This window comes from Plectrocnemia conspersa, unplaced genomic scaffold (genome assembly GCF_051122295.1).
Source record: "Plectrocnemia conspersa isolate PC_06_02 unplaced genomic scaffold, ASM5112229v1 ptg000003l, whole genome shotgun sequence".
NCBI lineage: Eukaryota > Metazoa > Arthropoda > Insecta > Trichoptera > Polycentropodidae > Plectrocnemia > Plectrocnemia conspersa.
In genome coordinates this window covers 21728038-21744491 of record NW_028277167.1, presented here as the reverse complement: position 1 = coordinate 21744491, position 16454 = coordinate 21728038, and the positions used below count along the sequence as shown (strand labels likewise).

The 16454-nt window shown below is 32.6% G+C and overlaps 2 protein-coding genes across 4 annotated transcripts; one reads left to right on the top strand and one right to left on the bottom strand.

Moving 5' to 3' along the window:
* The first annotated feature begins 596 nt into the window (after positions 1-596).
* On the top strand, positions 597-9147 carry LOC148236954 (uncharacterized). Of its 3 annotated transcripts, none has more exons than XM_088182072.1 (6): positions 597-706; positions 6153-6363; positions 6426-6576; positions 8400-8542; positions 8610-8795; positions 8858-9147. In XM_088182072.1, exons 2-6 carry the CDS (start codon positions 6165-6167, stop codon positions 9037-9039), a joined length of 861 nt encoding a protein of 286 aa, XP_088038198.1. In that variant the 5' UTR covers positions 597-706; positions 6153-6164; the 3' UTR covers positions 9040-9147. The 3 variants fall into 3 exon arrangements, with proteins under 3 accessions (XP_088038198.1, XP_088038197.1, XP_088038199.1); XM_088182071.1 differs by lacking the exon at positions 597-706 and adding an exon at positions 1253-1325; XM_088182073.1 differs by lacking the exon at positions 597-706 and adding an exon at positions 1253-2832 and having other exon boundaries at positions 5226-6363.
* A 2670-nt stretch (positions 9148-11817) lies between these two features.
* Positions 11818-14807, bottom strand: Eno (alpha-enolase). The gene is made up of 6 exons (XM_088183294.1): positions 14766-14807; positions 14118-14208; positions 13849-14043; positions 12747-13196; positions 12432-12680; positions 11818-12366 (listed from the first exon to the last, which is right to left on the bottom strand). The coding sequence occupies exons 2-6, from the start codon at positions 14187-14189 to the stop codon at positions 12031-12033; spliced, it is 1302 nt and encodes a 433-aa protein (XP_088039420.1). The 5' UTR covers positions 14190-14208; positions 14766-14807; the 3' UTR covers positions 11818-12030.
* Between the last annotated feature and the right edge of the window lie 1647 nt (positions 14808-16454).

The following is a 16454-nucleotide window of genomic DNA, read 5'->3' as shown; positions in this document are numbered from 1 at the left end:
GTTATAATAACTGGTCACTTTATTATTTTTTAACTGATCATTTATGGAATTTTTACTTATCAAATAATTAGTTGCCAATATCAAATTAACTATTAGCATATTTTTTACTTGTTCTGAATTTTTATGGTTCTGTTTTTCGCTGTTCTGTTTTGTTTCAGTTCTGATTTGACATGTTATGTTTTATTATGTTCTGTTTATTCATGAAACCATATTTATTAGACAATGTCAAAACGTCCGTTTCCGCCCAGAATCATCGAATTAGCCAGACGATCGAGAAATTGAAAGGTTGTAAGACTTATCCTATTTTTAAGTGTATATAAGTATTGCTATACTCAATTTACTTCCACAAATTCTATCAGAAATACATTTCAGCAGAGAAAGCAGCCGCTTTTTACTTCCACGTCCTAACTGGTCCAGCTAAGCAGTCACCGGAATCTTAAGAATCAACTAATTGTAATTCTTATTAGTTAATTTTATATAAATAATATGTGATGTAATATAAAGACATGACATTTTTAACTTTCTGCTTGCCTCTCCCTGGATCGCCTAACGCCCCCCTCCCCCCCAGCGGAGCGTTATCGTTCACTTTCGGATCTACAGTCTACTTATTTTTCACGGTGGTCACAAACGTTGTTGATCACATGAACATTAGGTTCTCTTAAATGTATGTCCTGAGATTGATCGGTCGCCATGAGGAGCAGCATGTGTAAGTACACAGGGTGGTGATGGTTTTCTATTTTCTTTTCTTAGTGTACGATTGTAGAATTAATTACCTGCTCTCGCGAATAAATATTTTTATGATTATTTAAAATCGAGCTGGGTTGTGCGTAGTGCATATGCGGTATAAAAAATGTTATATAATAATGAGCTAATTCACCTCATAAAGAATATCACATATTTACACACTAAATATATCAAACTCTAGTAATAAAGATCATAGGGGAAAAGTAAAATTTCTAAAATGTTCTATAAGATATTTATTAGTATGTATTACATTATTTCATATGTTGCTGACTCCTGACTTATAATATATATTTAAAAGTGTATTTGGGTTATTCTAAAATGGAAGAGAGTTTGCATTTTCTGTCTCCAACCTCTGACAGCATCTCTCCTTCTGAAAATAGCTAATAAAACACAACGCGGACTCAGATACGCAAACACGCACGCGCTAGACACGCGTTTAAATTTATGTTTTCATTTTAAATACCATCAACAAATTATATTCCTAGTGGCGAGCTCTCAGAACGACACCAGTCTACGTTCGACTCCTACTTGGCTCGAACGTCCGTCACTGGCTCTGCTAACGTAACATCTCCAAGAACTGAGTGAGTCGATGAATAAAACAGCTCATTAATTACAACAAACAATCGATCAGAAATATATGAAAACGAGCGAAAGATTGCCACTATAAATTCCAACGATTAATCATAACTATCCATATAAAATTATATAAACGATCACATGTGATTTTTAAATACTGCACAAGTGAGGATCTATAATTCGTATAAAATTCACATGCACAGTTTCGGGTCAATTAGTTTGACCCATATTTATTATATTAAAACGAAGAATTGTAATACTCCACGCGTGAAAAAATTATTGTTGATATTTATCACCCGTTATCGAATGACTCGCTTTTACGTGATACTAATGTGTAAATAATAAAAAATCTATATTGTCAAGTGTTGTATTTTACTATCGCAAAATAATAGCAGAAAAAACATATTTTTCAGGATGTTTCGTATCTTTATATAATTCATTTTAGTTTTATCGCAAATAAAATATTTTTAACGATTCAAAGGTCGAATGCTGTGTTTTAATATTAAATTTTCGTTTCGTGATATTTAATTGCCTTATATATAAATAAAAAAAACTAATTCCTACTTTATTTACTAACATGATAGTTAAACATGTGTTGCAAGTTAATTAAACATGCAAACCATATTTCACAATTAGAAAGTAAGATGCTATTATCAATTTCACTTAGGTGTGCTATCGATAGCAATTGGATAAATTTTCATACATCAATTGCATGTGGACCAAACAACCGTTGTATAATTATTGTTCTGTAAAGAATGCGGTACTGGTTTGATTAAGACTGTCTAGAAATTGTGCAATCTAAAAAGCCGCTTGTAAAAGACAAAATATAATTAAATGCTAAGTAGCACATTTAAGTTTATGTGATTATAAAACTATTTTATCTAAATATAAATACGTTTTTAAAACACATTCTAATAATAGATAATTAGTATGTGACATTCAGTGGCAGATTGTTCATAAGCTATTGTTAAACAGACCTTCCCCCCTCCTCCCTCTCATATAAGTAATGATAACAGTTCTGATATTTTTTATTTACTTCGGTCGGCAAAAAATTTCGTTACACGTTTAAACATTATGGGTAACTAAAATATACACACTGCACAGCCAAATGAACCTTGACGCCTTTTGAAATGTGCACAACAAAATTGGCACTCTCGCCCTCAGAAATTGAATGAAGATAATTTGTTGTGGGATAAATATAAATAAAAATATTTTTTAAAGCAGTAGTATACAGCGACGGAGCGCTGAACAACTTTTTTTCAAATACGTTAAACATTACTTTAGCAAATCAATTTCAGATATACATTATCATTTCATTGAAAATTAAAAAAATAGTTCTAAACCCTTCCTTCTTTTTTTTCGGTCAAATATATTTGGATTATTTTAATAACATTACAAATAAATGTTCATTTTCCTTTGTGTTATGGCCAAATATGTCAAGCTAAGAAACGAGCATGGCATTCAAAAATGGCTTATAAGATTTGTATGTATAATGTATTTATGTATAGATCAGTGGTTCTTAACCTTTTCAAAGTCACGGTGCACTTTTGATCATGGGAAAAAGTGGCGGTGCACCAGAATTTAGAGGTCGAAAAAAATATGTGGACATAATTTTTATTACATATTTAAAAAAAAAAATAGTTACATACAAAATTACATACAAATTTTTTACATATTTTTTTAAATTAAATTATATAAAAAAGTTTAGTATTGAAAATAAATTTAGTTAGTTAATTTTGCCCTAGAACCAATTTTTAATTACGTGTTTTATTAAAAATATTTGTATTAATATTTAAAGGTGCTCTTTGGGTGGCAAATCTAAGTGGTGCATTTTCCCCCCTTTGTTTACCCAAAATAACGTTCCTGCTTAACATAATGGAATTTATATGATCAATCAAAAATTAATTATTGTGATACCTGAGCTTGTTGGCTTTTGCAGATATCAGAAATATTAGGTCGAATATTTTATGTAGTTACCCTGAATTATTCGTTTACATTTTTTTCTGTCTTTCTCGTTTTATAGTTTTCATATTAGTTGTTGTTAAGAAACCAAGCTCACACAAATATGATGTTGAAAACTGTAACAAAATGTTCAGTGCCTTCATGTAAAGAACTGAATATCCCTCTTGGACAGTAATCCAAAAATTCTTCATAGTTATTTCGGAAAATTTAATTTTTAGAGTACGATCAGTCGACAATGAGACTAATTTGATGATTTCGTATTCGGTCATAATTTTCTATATTTAAGAATAGAAAATAATGTGCAATCTTTTCTTCCAATGAAGTTAAATGTTCTAATATTGCGGAAATAACTCCCTTGGGAATGTTTTCGTTAAGTGAAGGAAACATATCTACTTTTTTTCTATTATTCGATTTTTCGAAAGAGTTATTTTTTTTCGAAATCCTGTCAATTTGTCAATGGATGTCATGAATTTTTCGTTTTTTCCTTGAATGCTTGTGTTAACGTTATTTAAGTAATTTAAAATATCTGCTAAATAAGCCACTTTAACATACCAATCATTATTCTGAAGACATTTTACAAAATCATCCATACCTTCATTTCGAAAAAAGATTAAAAATTTATTCTTAAGTTCTATCGGGATAAAACTTTACCCTTAGATAAACACCTGACTTCAGTGTGAAAAATCAAACACTCGTACATAGCTTCCATAGAAATGCAAAGTTTTTTAAACATGCGTGTTTTTAAAGGTCTTGATTTTATGAAATTCACTATGTTTACAACTTGATCTAGTACAGATTTTAGTGCTGCTGGTAATGTTTTCGAAACTAAAGATTATCTATGTAAAAAACAGTGAGTAGATATAATATTAGGTTTTCTTGTCTTTGCAAGGGCTACAAATCCTTTAAATGAGCCTACCATTGAAGGAGCACATTTCATACAAATTCCAACACATAACTCCCATGATATTTTAAATTGTTCTAAATATGAATAGATAAGATCAAAAACATCTTGTCCTGTCGTATGCTCCTTAAGTTCTTTGCAGCATAGATATTGATTCACTATTTTGTTTTGATTTATGAAACGAACGAATCCTACTATTTGTGCTTTACCGCTAATGTCAGTAGATTCGTCGACTTGTAAAACAAAATATCACTTGGAAAGTTTATCGTTAACTGTTTTCTCAATATCATCCGACATATTTAATTATTTTTTTTATTGCATCGTTTGAAAGAGGAATTTTCATAATTTTCTTCTTGCTTCATCACCAAACATAATTTTTCCTATTTCACAATATGCAAGTAAAATTAGAGACTGCTATAGTATGTGGTTTTAATTGTACAGTAATCAATTCAGCAATCTTGTATGAAGCCAGTTGTGCCTTATCGGAAATTTTAACAGTTTTTTCAAAATATTTCGCTTGCTTATTTTGCGTGCTTAACAATCTTTTAAAGTAATCTTTACTTTTTGATGCAAGATCGGCGTGCTTCGTAGTGAAGTGGCGATTTAACTTGTCAGTATACATCGCGCTATTGGACAGTTTTTCTCCACATACAACACATAGTGGAATGTGATATCCTTCTTCATTGATGCTAGTAAAACTGAAACGTAAATATTCTTCAGAATACTGTCCATTATTTTTTTTGATTTTACTGGATATATTTTCTTTTGTATGAGACGTATGATGTCTAGTAACATCGTCACTACTTCTTCCACTTGTACTCCCAGTGTCATTAATATTTTGGTCTGATTCACAATTTCGTTTGGTAATAAATTTATCCATTGTGGGGTATCACGACTCTAATAAAATATAAATTGATTGAAACATTAAGATTTTACTATTTTGCGGAATTTTTGTTTTTACCAATTTTCTCGCGGTGCACTTGCAATAAGTTCACGGTGCACTGGTGCACCGCGGTGCACCGGTTAAGAACCACTGGTATAGATGGATGTGCAAGGTGTTTTACTTTTTAGAAAAAATTAAGAAAATTGAATAGTAATTTATTAGTAAAAATAAAATATCACACTTCCGTCATTTTTAATATTCGCGCTGTTTGACATATTTGGCATTAATAAAACAAATCGCGGCCATCGAATTACATAAATAAAATGCATTATACATTTTCATGTGAAAAAGCGATAATGCTCTGGGCATTGAACTGCCTTGAGCCGACCCTGTAGAAATAAGTACATAATTATAAATATTATAATCGTTTTGGTCGCAATCGTTTGTAGACATAATAATAAACTATATTTTTTGACAATTCTCTTAACAAAGAAAAATGTAAGCATTAAAAATACATAAAAATAAAAATTCTACTCACAATAATTAGTTAATGATAATTAAATTATATTAAGGTCAGCGTAACAAATGTGTTTTTGCAGGTCGTTTGTGATTAAGCACTTGAGCCTCGCAAGTTATGGAAACCTTACAATAACCATTTTCTTTGAAAGGGTTGTATTTTGTATTGTGTGAGAAACACGTTATTTGTTGTGGCTTTGAATGACCTTACAATGACATAGTCTTGGTTTATAAATAAAACATCAACAATTCAAAGCCATACAGATACAAAAATAATTATTTATAAATCCCTCCTTTTATAGATTGTTGTTCATTAAAATTAGTTCATTAAACTCAATATCATTATTTTTTTAATTGCATTTACGATTATGCACTCTTCGCGAGGACAATGCTTATGGTTTCTGTCATGTCAGTGCTAATTTTAGTTCTAATTTCAATGAAGATATGAAACAAGGTGAACAAGTAGGTCACTAACGCTATAGAAGACAACATCAATCCTCTTGAAAGTGACCCTGTCCTACAGCTCCATAATAAAGCCACTGTGTTTTATGCTTTATTTTTAATTTACAGATTTGAGGCAAAATGGACGAGCAACCTATTCAACGTCTTCGTATAGCCACATACATGTGTCCATCTCAGCCGGTACAGCTTTATGAATTGATAATGGATTTGTTGGAGGAGACTCTCGACTGCCACACAACGATGATTTACGAAAGTAGAGGAACTGGAGGACCATTGCCTGGACGACAAGATCCTTTTGAGTCGGATCAAGTAGATATTGGTAATATAATTTTAATGAATTATTAAAATGTCGATGATCGATGATTTATTTAATTTTTTTAGGTTTCATGTCACCGACTGCCTATCTGAAGTTAAAAGATGATGATAACAAATTTGCAGAGCTTTTGCCAGTAACTCCTGTGTTTATGCATCCTAAAAATACAAATTTTGAACCCGGATATTATGCAGATGTTATAATACACAAAGATAAAACGTATGAATGAATTATTTGTTGCCATATTAATAATAAATATTTAAACAGAAGGTCTATTCGATCTATCAAATTATTTGACTGCTTCTGAAACATTTTGTTTATATAAATAAATAGCGTACAAATAATTGTACGCTATAAAATCACTTAAAAATGAATATATGAACTTAACATCCAATATGTTCAAGATTAGCTGGAAAATCTGACATCTACTGAGGATTATTCATAATAATAATCTTTTTCTGATAAGTCTTGCTGAACAAAGAATAAATTTATGACTCTTAAGATGACTTATAAATTGGATTTTTCTATAAAATTATTAAAGCCTTTGATAATGGCCTAATTACTTAAAAAAAGTCTGAAACAACAGTTAAGTAAATGTATTTTAAACCCTACTTGAACAGATATGTTCAATCTCATTGGAAGGTTAAACCTGGAAAATCTCCAGCAACTGTAATTTGTTACCAATATTATTTTTGTAGATTCGACTGAAGGCATTACTGCATAATAATTTATATAAAATAATTACAAGATAATTCCTGTTTATCAATTTGGTATCATGTTCACCAATTCACATTGTTGAATTATTCAGATAATATAAAAAATGATGAAAAATACGTTCAGGCATTTAATAATGGGTTTCAACAAAAAAATATTTTGAGAGATATGCGCATTAAAATAAACACTTTGTTCCATTAATCGGAATGTTTGTGCATTTATGTAAAATAAATCTTCGGGTTTTTTCTTCGGAAAAGATACATGTTCATTGTTCTGACCAATTCTCGTTAGCTCACACCTAGTCCATCCAACAGTATTGCACAAACAATTTATTTTATGGAACCATTATTTTATATATTGCTCATTTAAATTTTCCTCTTTAATAATGTGTGGTGTGATGGTTTACTCTGAAAATTGCAAAAGAACCATAAAATAATATACTTCTAACTCAACTACCAGGAGAAAAAAATACAACTATATATTGTAAACTATGTAGTTTCAAGAGACGGCGTTATGGGACAAACCTTGTATTTAATATACACTGCTGATTTGTCAATGATTTTCATTTCTCGAGAAATGAGAATACTCAACTTCACTTCTCAAATTTCTTGAGAAATTATGATGAATGAAAACATTTATGTAATACAGTCTGCAGATATCTTTATATATACATGTACATATATAATAAAATATATGTATTTACTGTTATCATTTGTTCTATATTTTTTCGATTTAAGCATATAAATATTATTATCATATGTAATTGAAATGTATAACATTTGTATGAATTAATATTAGATACATTATTACATGTTATTCTTACAATAACCCTTCAAAAAACACATGCCATCTAAAGTACATTCAGACAAACGGTGAGTGCAAACGGTCGGGATTCATTCACGATGGCATAAACTCGAAAATATGCAATTGGATGCTAATTACTCGGCTGTAATATCTGGGGATGACCATATTTTTTATTAAGTACAGTTTATGCGATGCTTAAGGCGATTCAGATCTTCCCCAATAAATCATCATCGAATGCATATGCACCTAGACAGACACGTATCTGTAAAAATTGTACAATGTAAAAAGTTTTCTGGCTAATTGTTTGAGGATTATAACTGTCATTAGAGAACAAACTTTAAATTTGGGGTACCGCCAAAAATTTCAACATAAGATACGTAACGAAAAAAGATAAATGGCGGTAAAAGAATAGATAAGAATGTCAGCAAGATATCGCGACACATTTGAGTTATACATTCAAATGAACATTGCATCGGAATAGGCTAACTTGATAAATAATATAAAAATGAATTAAATGTTTACAGAGCTCATAATGTAACTGCTCTCCAAGACCTTCGCGGATGCAGTTTCGCTTACAGCAATGAAGAATCATTAAGCGGAAGTGTTGTGATTCTAAACGCTTTGACCGAATCCGGAGAAAATGCAACATTCTTCGGAAACGCATTAAGTACATATCAAATGACACCATTGTACAATATGTAACGAAATGTATCTAATTTTACTCTAATTCATAGAATCTAATTCACATTTGGCATCGGCGCAAATGGTACTAACCAAACAAGCCGAGTGGGCATCAGTCGACGCCACTACACTACTGTATAGTAAAAAATACATGCAAGACGGCGGAAAAGATATAATAATCTTGAAATCGATAGGACCTTTACCTCCGTATCCGATCGTCGTCAATTCGAGGCTTTCTAGTAAGAACTGTTGGATACAATCGTTTCATAAATATAACATAATTGAGTATATAAATTTTTAGGTGAATTAAAAAACAATCTAACTGAGATATTTTCGTCGCTTCCACACAACGGCGAGTGGAAAAAGCGTTTTGCAAAATACGGAGTCGTAAAATACGTTCCTAACAGTCTGCAGTCGTACGTCCAATTTGGGATTAAAAACGACGAAACAAAAAGAACCAAAATGTCTGTACCGTATTATTAGACTATTCTTAACAGTTGTATTGTTATATATTGTGTATATTTTGTATTCGTATAAATCCTTTTAAATACATTCCATATATGTTTTAATGAAAATAAATTTATATCATGATATAAGTCGTTTTCAATGCAACGGAAACGAAATTTATGGTCAACAATAAAATGAATAAAGTAAGTAAACAATATAATTATTTTGGCATTATTTAATATAAAAAAAATATCTAATAAATATTACACTATATTTACATTTGACTTTTGATAAAATAAATATTTATTCGTCGAACATAAATGCACAAAGGTGAAACGAACAACGAAGATATTTGATAGCTTAATTAACAAAAACAAGTTATCTATGGGAGTCGTTAGTAAATGAGATTGTTTATAGAGCTCCGCCTAAATTGATCGCTTGGCATTCTTCTTCGCTAATGGGGCGTCGCTTAAACCTCGCTGGAAGCTGCCAGTCTTCGACTATGGCCGCATAAATGGTTCCAAGCTTTCCTCCTTGCGCCTAAAATATACGGTTGGGTTATAGATTACATATATGCAGGCGAATGACTAAATCTCCATCGTTAAAAAGAATATATTATAGTTTGGACTTACCGCTTTGGACGAAACGGGGGCCGCAGCGGGAGCCGCATGCTCGGGTCCTGGGCCTTTTCTAAATTTGATGAGAGGCACGCGCGAAGAAAATTTACGAACGAAATTCACGGACATGCTCAGGCTTTGACAGCTAAACGAGTTTTGTAATCAGCCAATGTTGCCAGTAAACAAATACTTTCACTTCTTGGTATTACAAATAATTATTACTATGTATTACTATTTTACCAAGCGGAATTTTTTTTAACAATAATAGAAAGGCTTCATTTAGAAAATAAAATACTATATTAAGTTACTTGACAAAATATTTTCTTGATTTATTCAATATTAATAGTATTTTAGCGTATGAATGGTGAAAGAGCGAAAGCGTAATGCCTTCCTACGGCCCTGCTGGGAAACATCGCTTTATTTGTGAGTGCTTAAGGACATCATTTGAGTGGAGGGATGCAAGTGATGACACTTTCTCCCTTAAATTTCGTCAGAAAAATGCATCTCATTTAATTAAATACTATGAATGTTATTGAAATTTATGTATTAAAAAAAGCTAAAATGACGTTTATAAACAAGAAATTCTCGAGCCATCCCTTGAAGAAAATAAAAAAACAGTCTCGAATCTATCCCGGAAATATTTTTATAAATGTCGTTCCAGTGAAATCATATCTGAATATATTTTCACCGATAGATATATATTTTTACCAGTGAAAATATAATTTATCTGACAGGAGCTAGTAAATAGTAATATATACATTTACATACTTATCATTATTTAGTAGATATATATTTCTACTAGCGTAAATAAATTCAATTAATAGGTGATAGTGAAACTAGATGCTGCTCTAAAATGTCTATGAAACTTAATTTGACAGTTGCGAGACGTTCATTTGCTGTTCAAACCTTAACCTAACCTACACAAATTAACCAAACGCAACTTTACGTAATGAAAGCTCTATAACAAATTACAGTTTTAGAACATTCATTAGGCTAAGTCCAAAATGCAAACTAAACCAACTCATCTCTCAAGGGAAAATAAGCGGAAGAAGAAGTATATATATTCGCATATTGCTCCATAGTTTGTCTGCAAATATGTTTTACAAATATGATAGTTATTCTTATCAATATTACTACGAACTTCTGATATGAAAATATTGGTCAAAGTATATTCAAATCGAATTTTGGTCAATAGAAGGGCGTAAAAACAATTGTCAGTTCTCATAAGATAATTGTTTTTTGCGCTTTCTTATTGGTCGAAATTCAGTTTAGATATACTTCGATGGATTTTCACTTATTGTAATATTGTTATAAAAGTCTTGATATAAACGCTAGATAATCGAGCGCTTCTACCGCGACGGTAACGGCACGATTTTATTGCTTTTGACGTGAATTCTAATCAGGGATCCCCTTAAAAGTTACTGGACAAAAGTGACCTATGAATCAATGGAAACGAACTATATACAATTAAAAAAAACAAATCAAGACTTTATTTCTTATTTTGAAAGTATTGATATGCGTCTGCCCAGTCTTTTATCGTTTATCGTGAATTATTGTGAGCTTTCATGCATTTTTCAATTAGCTACCTATTGATAACTTACGCCTTGACGTTTCACCGACGCTTCCATTGCCCTCACCGGCACGTTAAATAAAAGTTATAAAAATAATAATCGTTTTATTTATTACGAAAAAATAATATTTCTTTTTTCCATACGACTTATGGAAAACAGAAATATTATTTTTTCAAAATCCTCGGTGCATATTTTGATGCGCCTTTCTATGAATATAGAGCTATTGTCCCCCAACAAAAATACCATACTCTCATCTCTATTAGTTCATAGGCCACTCTCCATACAAATTTGCCTAGTCTCCTTTGGCCAAAAAATGCATATCATTTAATAAAATACTATGAATCTTAATGAAATCGATATATTAAAAAAGCTACTACTGATCGCTTTTGCCGAAAGTATTTTTTTTATTTAAAAAAAGTAAATGGGATGCATTTGTAATTATTTATTTTATTACCAGATCCACGAAAGACATTCAAGTGAACTTAGCATACTTTTTAAAACATTTTATTAAATTCTAATAACGTTTATAATATCTATTCATTTAACAATGCACAGAATTCAAAATAGTAATTTTATTAAAATATTTTTTCTTCAAAATTTGAAGTTTAAAAAAATAAAAAATAAAATAACATAATGTAGTTTTAATTCACAATTATCATGACTTCATGACATGACCATTCAATAATCATACATCAAATAAATACAATTTAGCACCAAACAAAATATGACATGCGTACGGTATGATAATCTAAACGTACAATTATATTGTAGGGACGTTCAGACTAAATCTAAAATATTTTAGATTCTTAAAATGCAACGATTATAATATGATTAAACATTTAAACGGGTTTGCGGAAGTTCTTTCCGGCATATTTGGCACCGGCTCCGAGCTCCTCCTCAATGCGCAAGATCTGGTTGTATTTAGCCAATCGCTCGGAGCGGCACGGGGCTCCGGTCTTGATTTGACCGGTGGAAAGTCCGACTACGAGATCGGCGATGAACGAATCTTCGGTCTCTCCGGACCTGTGGGAGACCATGGTGCCCCATCCGTTGCTCTTAGCGAGGAGGTGGGCCTTGATGGACTCGGTCACGGTGCCGATTTGGTTAACCTTCAACAGCAAGCAATTGCAAGCTTTCTTGTCGACGGCCGTTTGGATACGTTTCGGGTTTGTGACCTGTAAATATTAAACATTTTTATAGACATAATGTATTAAATACTCATAAATCTCAAGACGCTTACGGTGAGATCATCTCCGACGATTTGGATCGAGGTGTTAGCGGTCATGTTGGTCCATGCGTCCCAATGATCTTGATCGAAGGGATCTTCGATGGATACCATCGGGAAGTCCTTGATGAATTCCATGTACAGGGCTTGGAGTTTTTCCCCGCTGAGCCAATCGGCTTTGTTAGAGTTGGGGTTCTTGAAGTCCAAATCGTAGCTACCATCACGGTAGAACTCGGAAGCGGCTACGTCCATACCGATTTCAATCTGAAAATCATAATTTATTTATAAAAATCGTTAATTCTTTACCACAGATATATTCAAGTGTCAAACCTTTCCGGTGTATCCAGCTTTAGCGATAGCGTCAGTGATGAGGAACAGGGCGTCCTTGTTGTTCAAGATGTTTGGAGCGAAGCCGCCTTCGTCGCCGACGGCCGTAGCGTCCAATCCAAACTTCACGTGGATGACCTTCTTGAGGTGATGGTATACTTCCGAACCCATCTTCATGGCTTCGCTAAAGGAAGTGGCGCCGGTCGGCAAGATCATGAACTCTTGCATAGCTAGTTTGTTTCCGGCGTGAGAGCCTCCGTTGATGACGTTGAAAGCGGGCGTCGGCAAGATGATGTTATCGTTTCCGGCCAAGTTAGCGATGTGTTTATAAAGCGGCACGCCCTTCTTGGCGGCTCCGGCCTTGCACACGGCTAAGGACACGCCGAGGATGGCATTGGCGCCAAACTTGGACTTGTTCTCGGTGCCGTCCAATGCGAGCATGAAGTTGTCAATCTAAAATAATCGCCAAATTAAAATAAAGATACTGTTCTCGATTTAATTACCCTGAAAAGACTTTGAACAGATTCTCAATACAATTTTTTACATCACTTCCAAGCCTTCCAATATTTTTTGTGTATGAATATTATCAACAAAAAATTTCATAACTTTTAAAAATATGAATTAGGTATAAAACATAAAGTAAGAAGATTTGCACCCCAAATACCAAACTGGCTATTTTGGTTTATTAAACATGGAACTGTATGTAATAACATATTTAGTCTTAATGATTTTGTTAAAATTTCTAATAAGTATAAAAAAAATGTAAAATTAATTGTACAGGCTCAAATATTTTGTATTCATTTTTAAACTATTATATGTAATCTAAGCTAAGTTTGGATAATTGTTTGATACCATAATAGCAAAATATATGGGAGACTTGGAATGATTTTCTTTAAAGCAATAAAATAGTTAAAATACTACCCCTGAAATGACCTTCAGAAATGAAGAGAATAAAAAGTAGTGTGGTTATTTTGAACTCATACCCCTCAAATGACCTTTAAAAATCAATTATGTTAAGCAGTGGGGAATTTAAATGGAAGCTATTCTGGATAACAAATGACCTTCAAACAACAGTATGATAAGCATTTTATAATTGATATATTACATCTTCTTGCTGAGTGACTTCGAAGGTCTGCTTGAGAAGCGCTGGAGCGAGGGTCTTATTGACATGGTCGATGGCCTTGAGCACACCCTTGCCATGGTAGTTGGCCTTGTCGTTGTCCCTAAGTTCCAAAGCTTCGTGAATGCCAGTAGAAGCACCGGACGGTACAGCGGCGCGGAAGAGACCGAGTTCGGTTACCTAAAAAACATGTTGTGTTATTACATAGATAGTGGTTGCTGCGAGGCAAGATATGATAATATAATGGTACAAACAAGGTCAACTTCGACGGTGGGGTTACCGCGAGAGTCGTAGATTTGACGGGCGACAATACTCTTGATGGGCATGGTGAATCTGCTTATGGCTCTGTGGAATAAAAACAAAAGTGTACTTTTATATAATTATCACTTGATTATATTATTATTTTTAAATAATAATTTACTTGGACCAAAATTATTTTTCATTATGGCCGAAAATAACAAAACCGAAAAGAACATTAGCTGGATTTAAAAAAAAAGTATATGGTCAAACATTTTTAGGAACGATTTTCACACTAAAGTGATAACATATTGATTAGTATTGAAGTTATATATTAAACACCTTTTATACATTGGTACGTGTCAAGTTTGACCTGTAAAGGTCGTTCTAAAAAAGTTGATTTATCTTGTTAAATTCTAATCTGATTCTTATTCGATTCCCGGAGGGCGGATGAGCGCCTGAAGCGGATCGGCTGGGCGTAGCAAATTGGTTAAATTGGATAGCTTCAAGTGACGGAACTCGATTACCGGCCGGTTGCAACTATATTATGCAATTTTTCACTATTTTCGATTCGGCGTTAGTTGATTTAATGGCGATATATAAATGATATTATGCCGGTTATTGTTTGATTCGAGATGAGGTTTTATTGAGATAGTGGGACTTACGATCAGAGAGCGTCAGAACTTAGAGGAATCCTCCGACGGAATGCAATTCGTGTGCCGGCGACCTTTACAAGGTGACTCGAGGGCTGCCAGTACAAAAATATGAACGATCGATGTCATAAATCTATTTCCTAAATATAAACATCTCAGGCGGCTTCCATAAATTAAATCACAAGTTTTTCGTGAGTTTTTTACCCCTCTCCTTCCTAGCTCGCAAAATATCATTGAGCCAAACTCCCGTTAAATTCCACTAACCCCCCCCCCCCCTAAACCTATGACATAATTTATGGAAGCCGCCTTATTTAATATCTATTTTTAAGTAAAATAAAATTTTGTATTTAAAGTGTTTAATTGAATTTCATAATACCTATGTATGTATTTATATAAATTTTCATTTAGATTTTATAATGGCCAAAACTTGGCGGTACACTGGTAGCACTGGCGTGATGAAGACTTCTCGTGGCAGCTCTGACGGTTTTTCTCAGATGCCCTTTTTTTAGAGCCCGGAGCGCTAAATTATACTCTCGGGCCGGTCCTGTTTATGATAGATATGGCCTACTGCGATTTTTCCTACTCCCAAAAATTAATAAGCAAACATTGAAAGGGCAACTTTTTGCGACCAAATGTAATCTTGTCTGGAGTAAACTGCTTTTCCAAGCTTCCTAACAACTAAATGAAGAAAACAAACTTGAAGTTTATTTCCCAATGACGCCTTTAATCCATTGATGTTATAAATCACATCACATATGGTGCCTGGTTGTCCTTCCATCCTTTTTCACAGCTACATAAAATATTGATGCTTTGTAACATAGCGGACATTTTATCTGCGTTTGAAAATATGACTTGAGAGGCAATGACATTTTTAGAGCAGGCAAAGATGTTAACTACTTCGTCCGCTCATAAGCCAACGGCACTGTAAGCTATGTTTCTATAAACTCACGTAACTTTTTCCAATATTTAATCCAAACTGTGTATGACTTAAAATACAAAATATTTTAAATAAAATAATATCTATTAGATAAGTATGTAGCGTTATAACCCAAACAGAAAAATTACGATAATAGTGTTTTTAATGATGTGATTGTAGAGCTATTTGATACACGGCGTATTATATACAAATAGAAATGGCGGCGTCAAGCGAAAAAAGTCGTAGTTTCGAAGTTGTGAAAATCGAGTCTCTCTGTTCATCGTGCCCTTTATGTGAAAATATTTAATGAAGTTTGGATGTATTGGAGAGAGGCCAAAGCGTATATTTTCATATGGACATTTGTGAGTAACCTTCGATAATGTCTAAGGATGATAAACGTAATACTACAATGCATATTCGTTGCCATGAGTATTTTTTCTTAACGCGCTGAAATCCCACACATTGGCAATAAAGCAGGTAGAAACGACATTCTTTGTAAATAAATGAGTAGAATGTCATCCATTGTCACTGATGAATCCATTCGATAATTTAAGAAAAAGATATGAAATAAATTTTTCATGAAAAGGAAATTTCTAGTAAGGCGTTGCTATTTTATTAAGACAATAACTATTTGTTCATTTAATAAAATTATTGAGCGTTTTATTAATTTACCGATCATATATGCACACATGTTACTGACCGTTAAATTAAATTACTGACCAATAAATTGAAATAATTAAATAATGTTTAAATAATTTTATTTAAATAAAAACCAATTATAAATA

Coding starts and splice junctions, on each gene's coding strand:
- LOC148236954 (XM_088182072.1), top strand. CDS start 6,165: ATGGACGAGCAACCTATTCAACGTCTTCGTATAGCCACATACATGTGT. Junction 6,577..8,399: donor ATAATACACAAAGATAAAAC/GTATGAATGAAT, acceptor AAATGTTTACAG/AGCTCATAATGTAACTGCTC. Junction 8,796..8,857: donor CGTCAATTCGAGGCTTTCTA/GTAAGAACTGTT, acceptor ATAAATTTTTAG/GTGAATTAAAAAACAATCTA.
- Eno (XM_088183294.1), bottom strand. CDS start 14,189: ATGCCCATCAAGAGTATTGTCGCCCGTCAAATCTACGACTCTCGCGGT. Junction 14,044..14,117: donor CCACCGTCGAAGTTGACCTT/GTTTGTACCATT, acceptor CATGTTTTTTAG/GTAACCGAACTCGGTCTCTT. Junction 12,367..12,431: donor TCGTCGGAGATGATCTCACC/GTAAGCGTCTTG, acceptor TAATATTTACAG/GTCACAAACCCGAAACGTAT.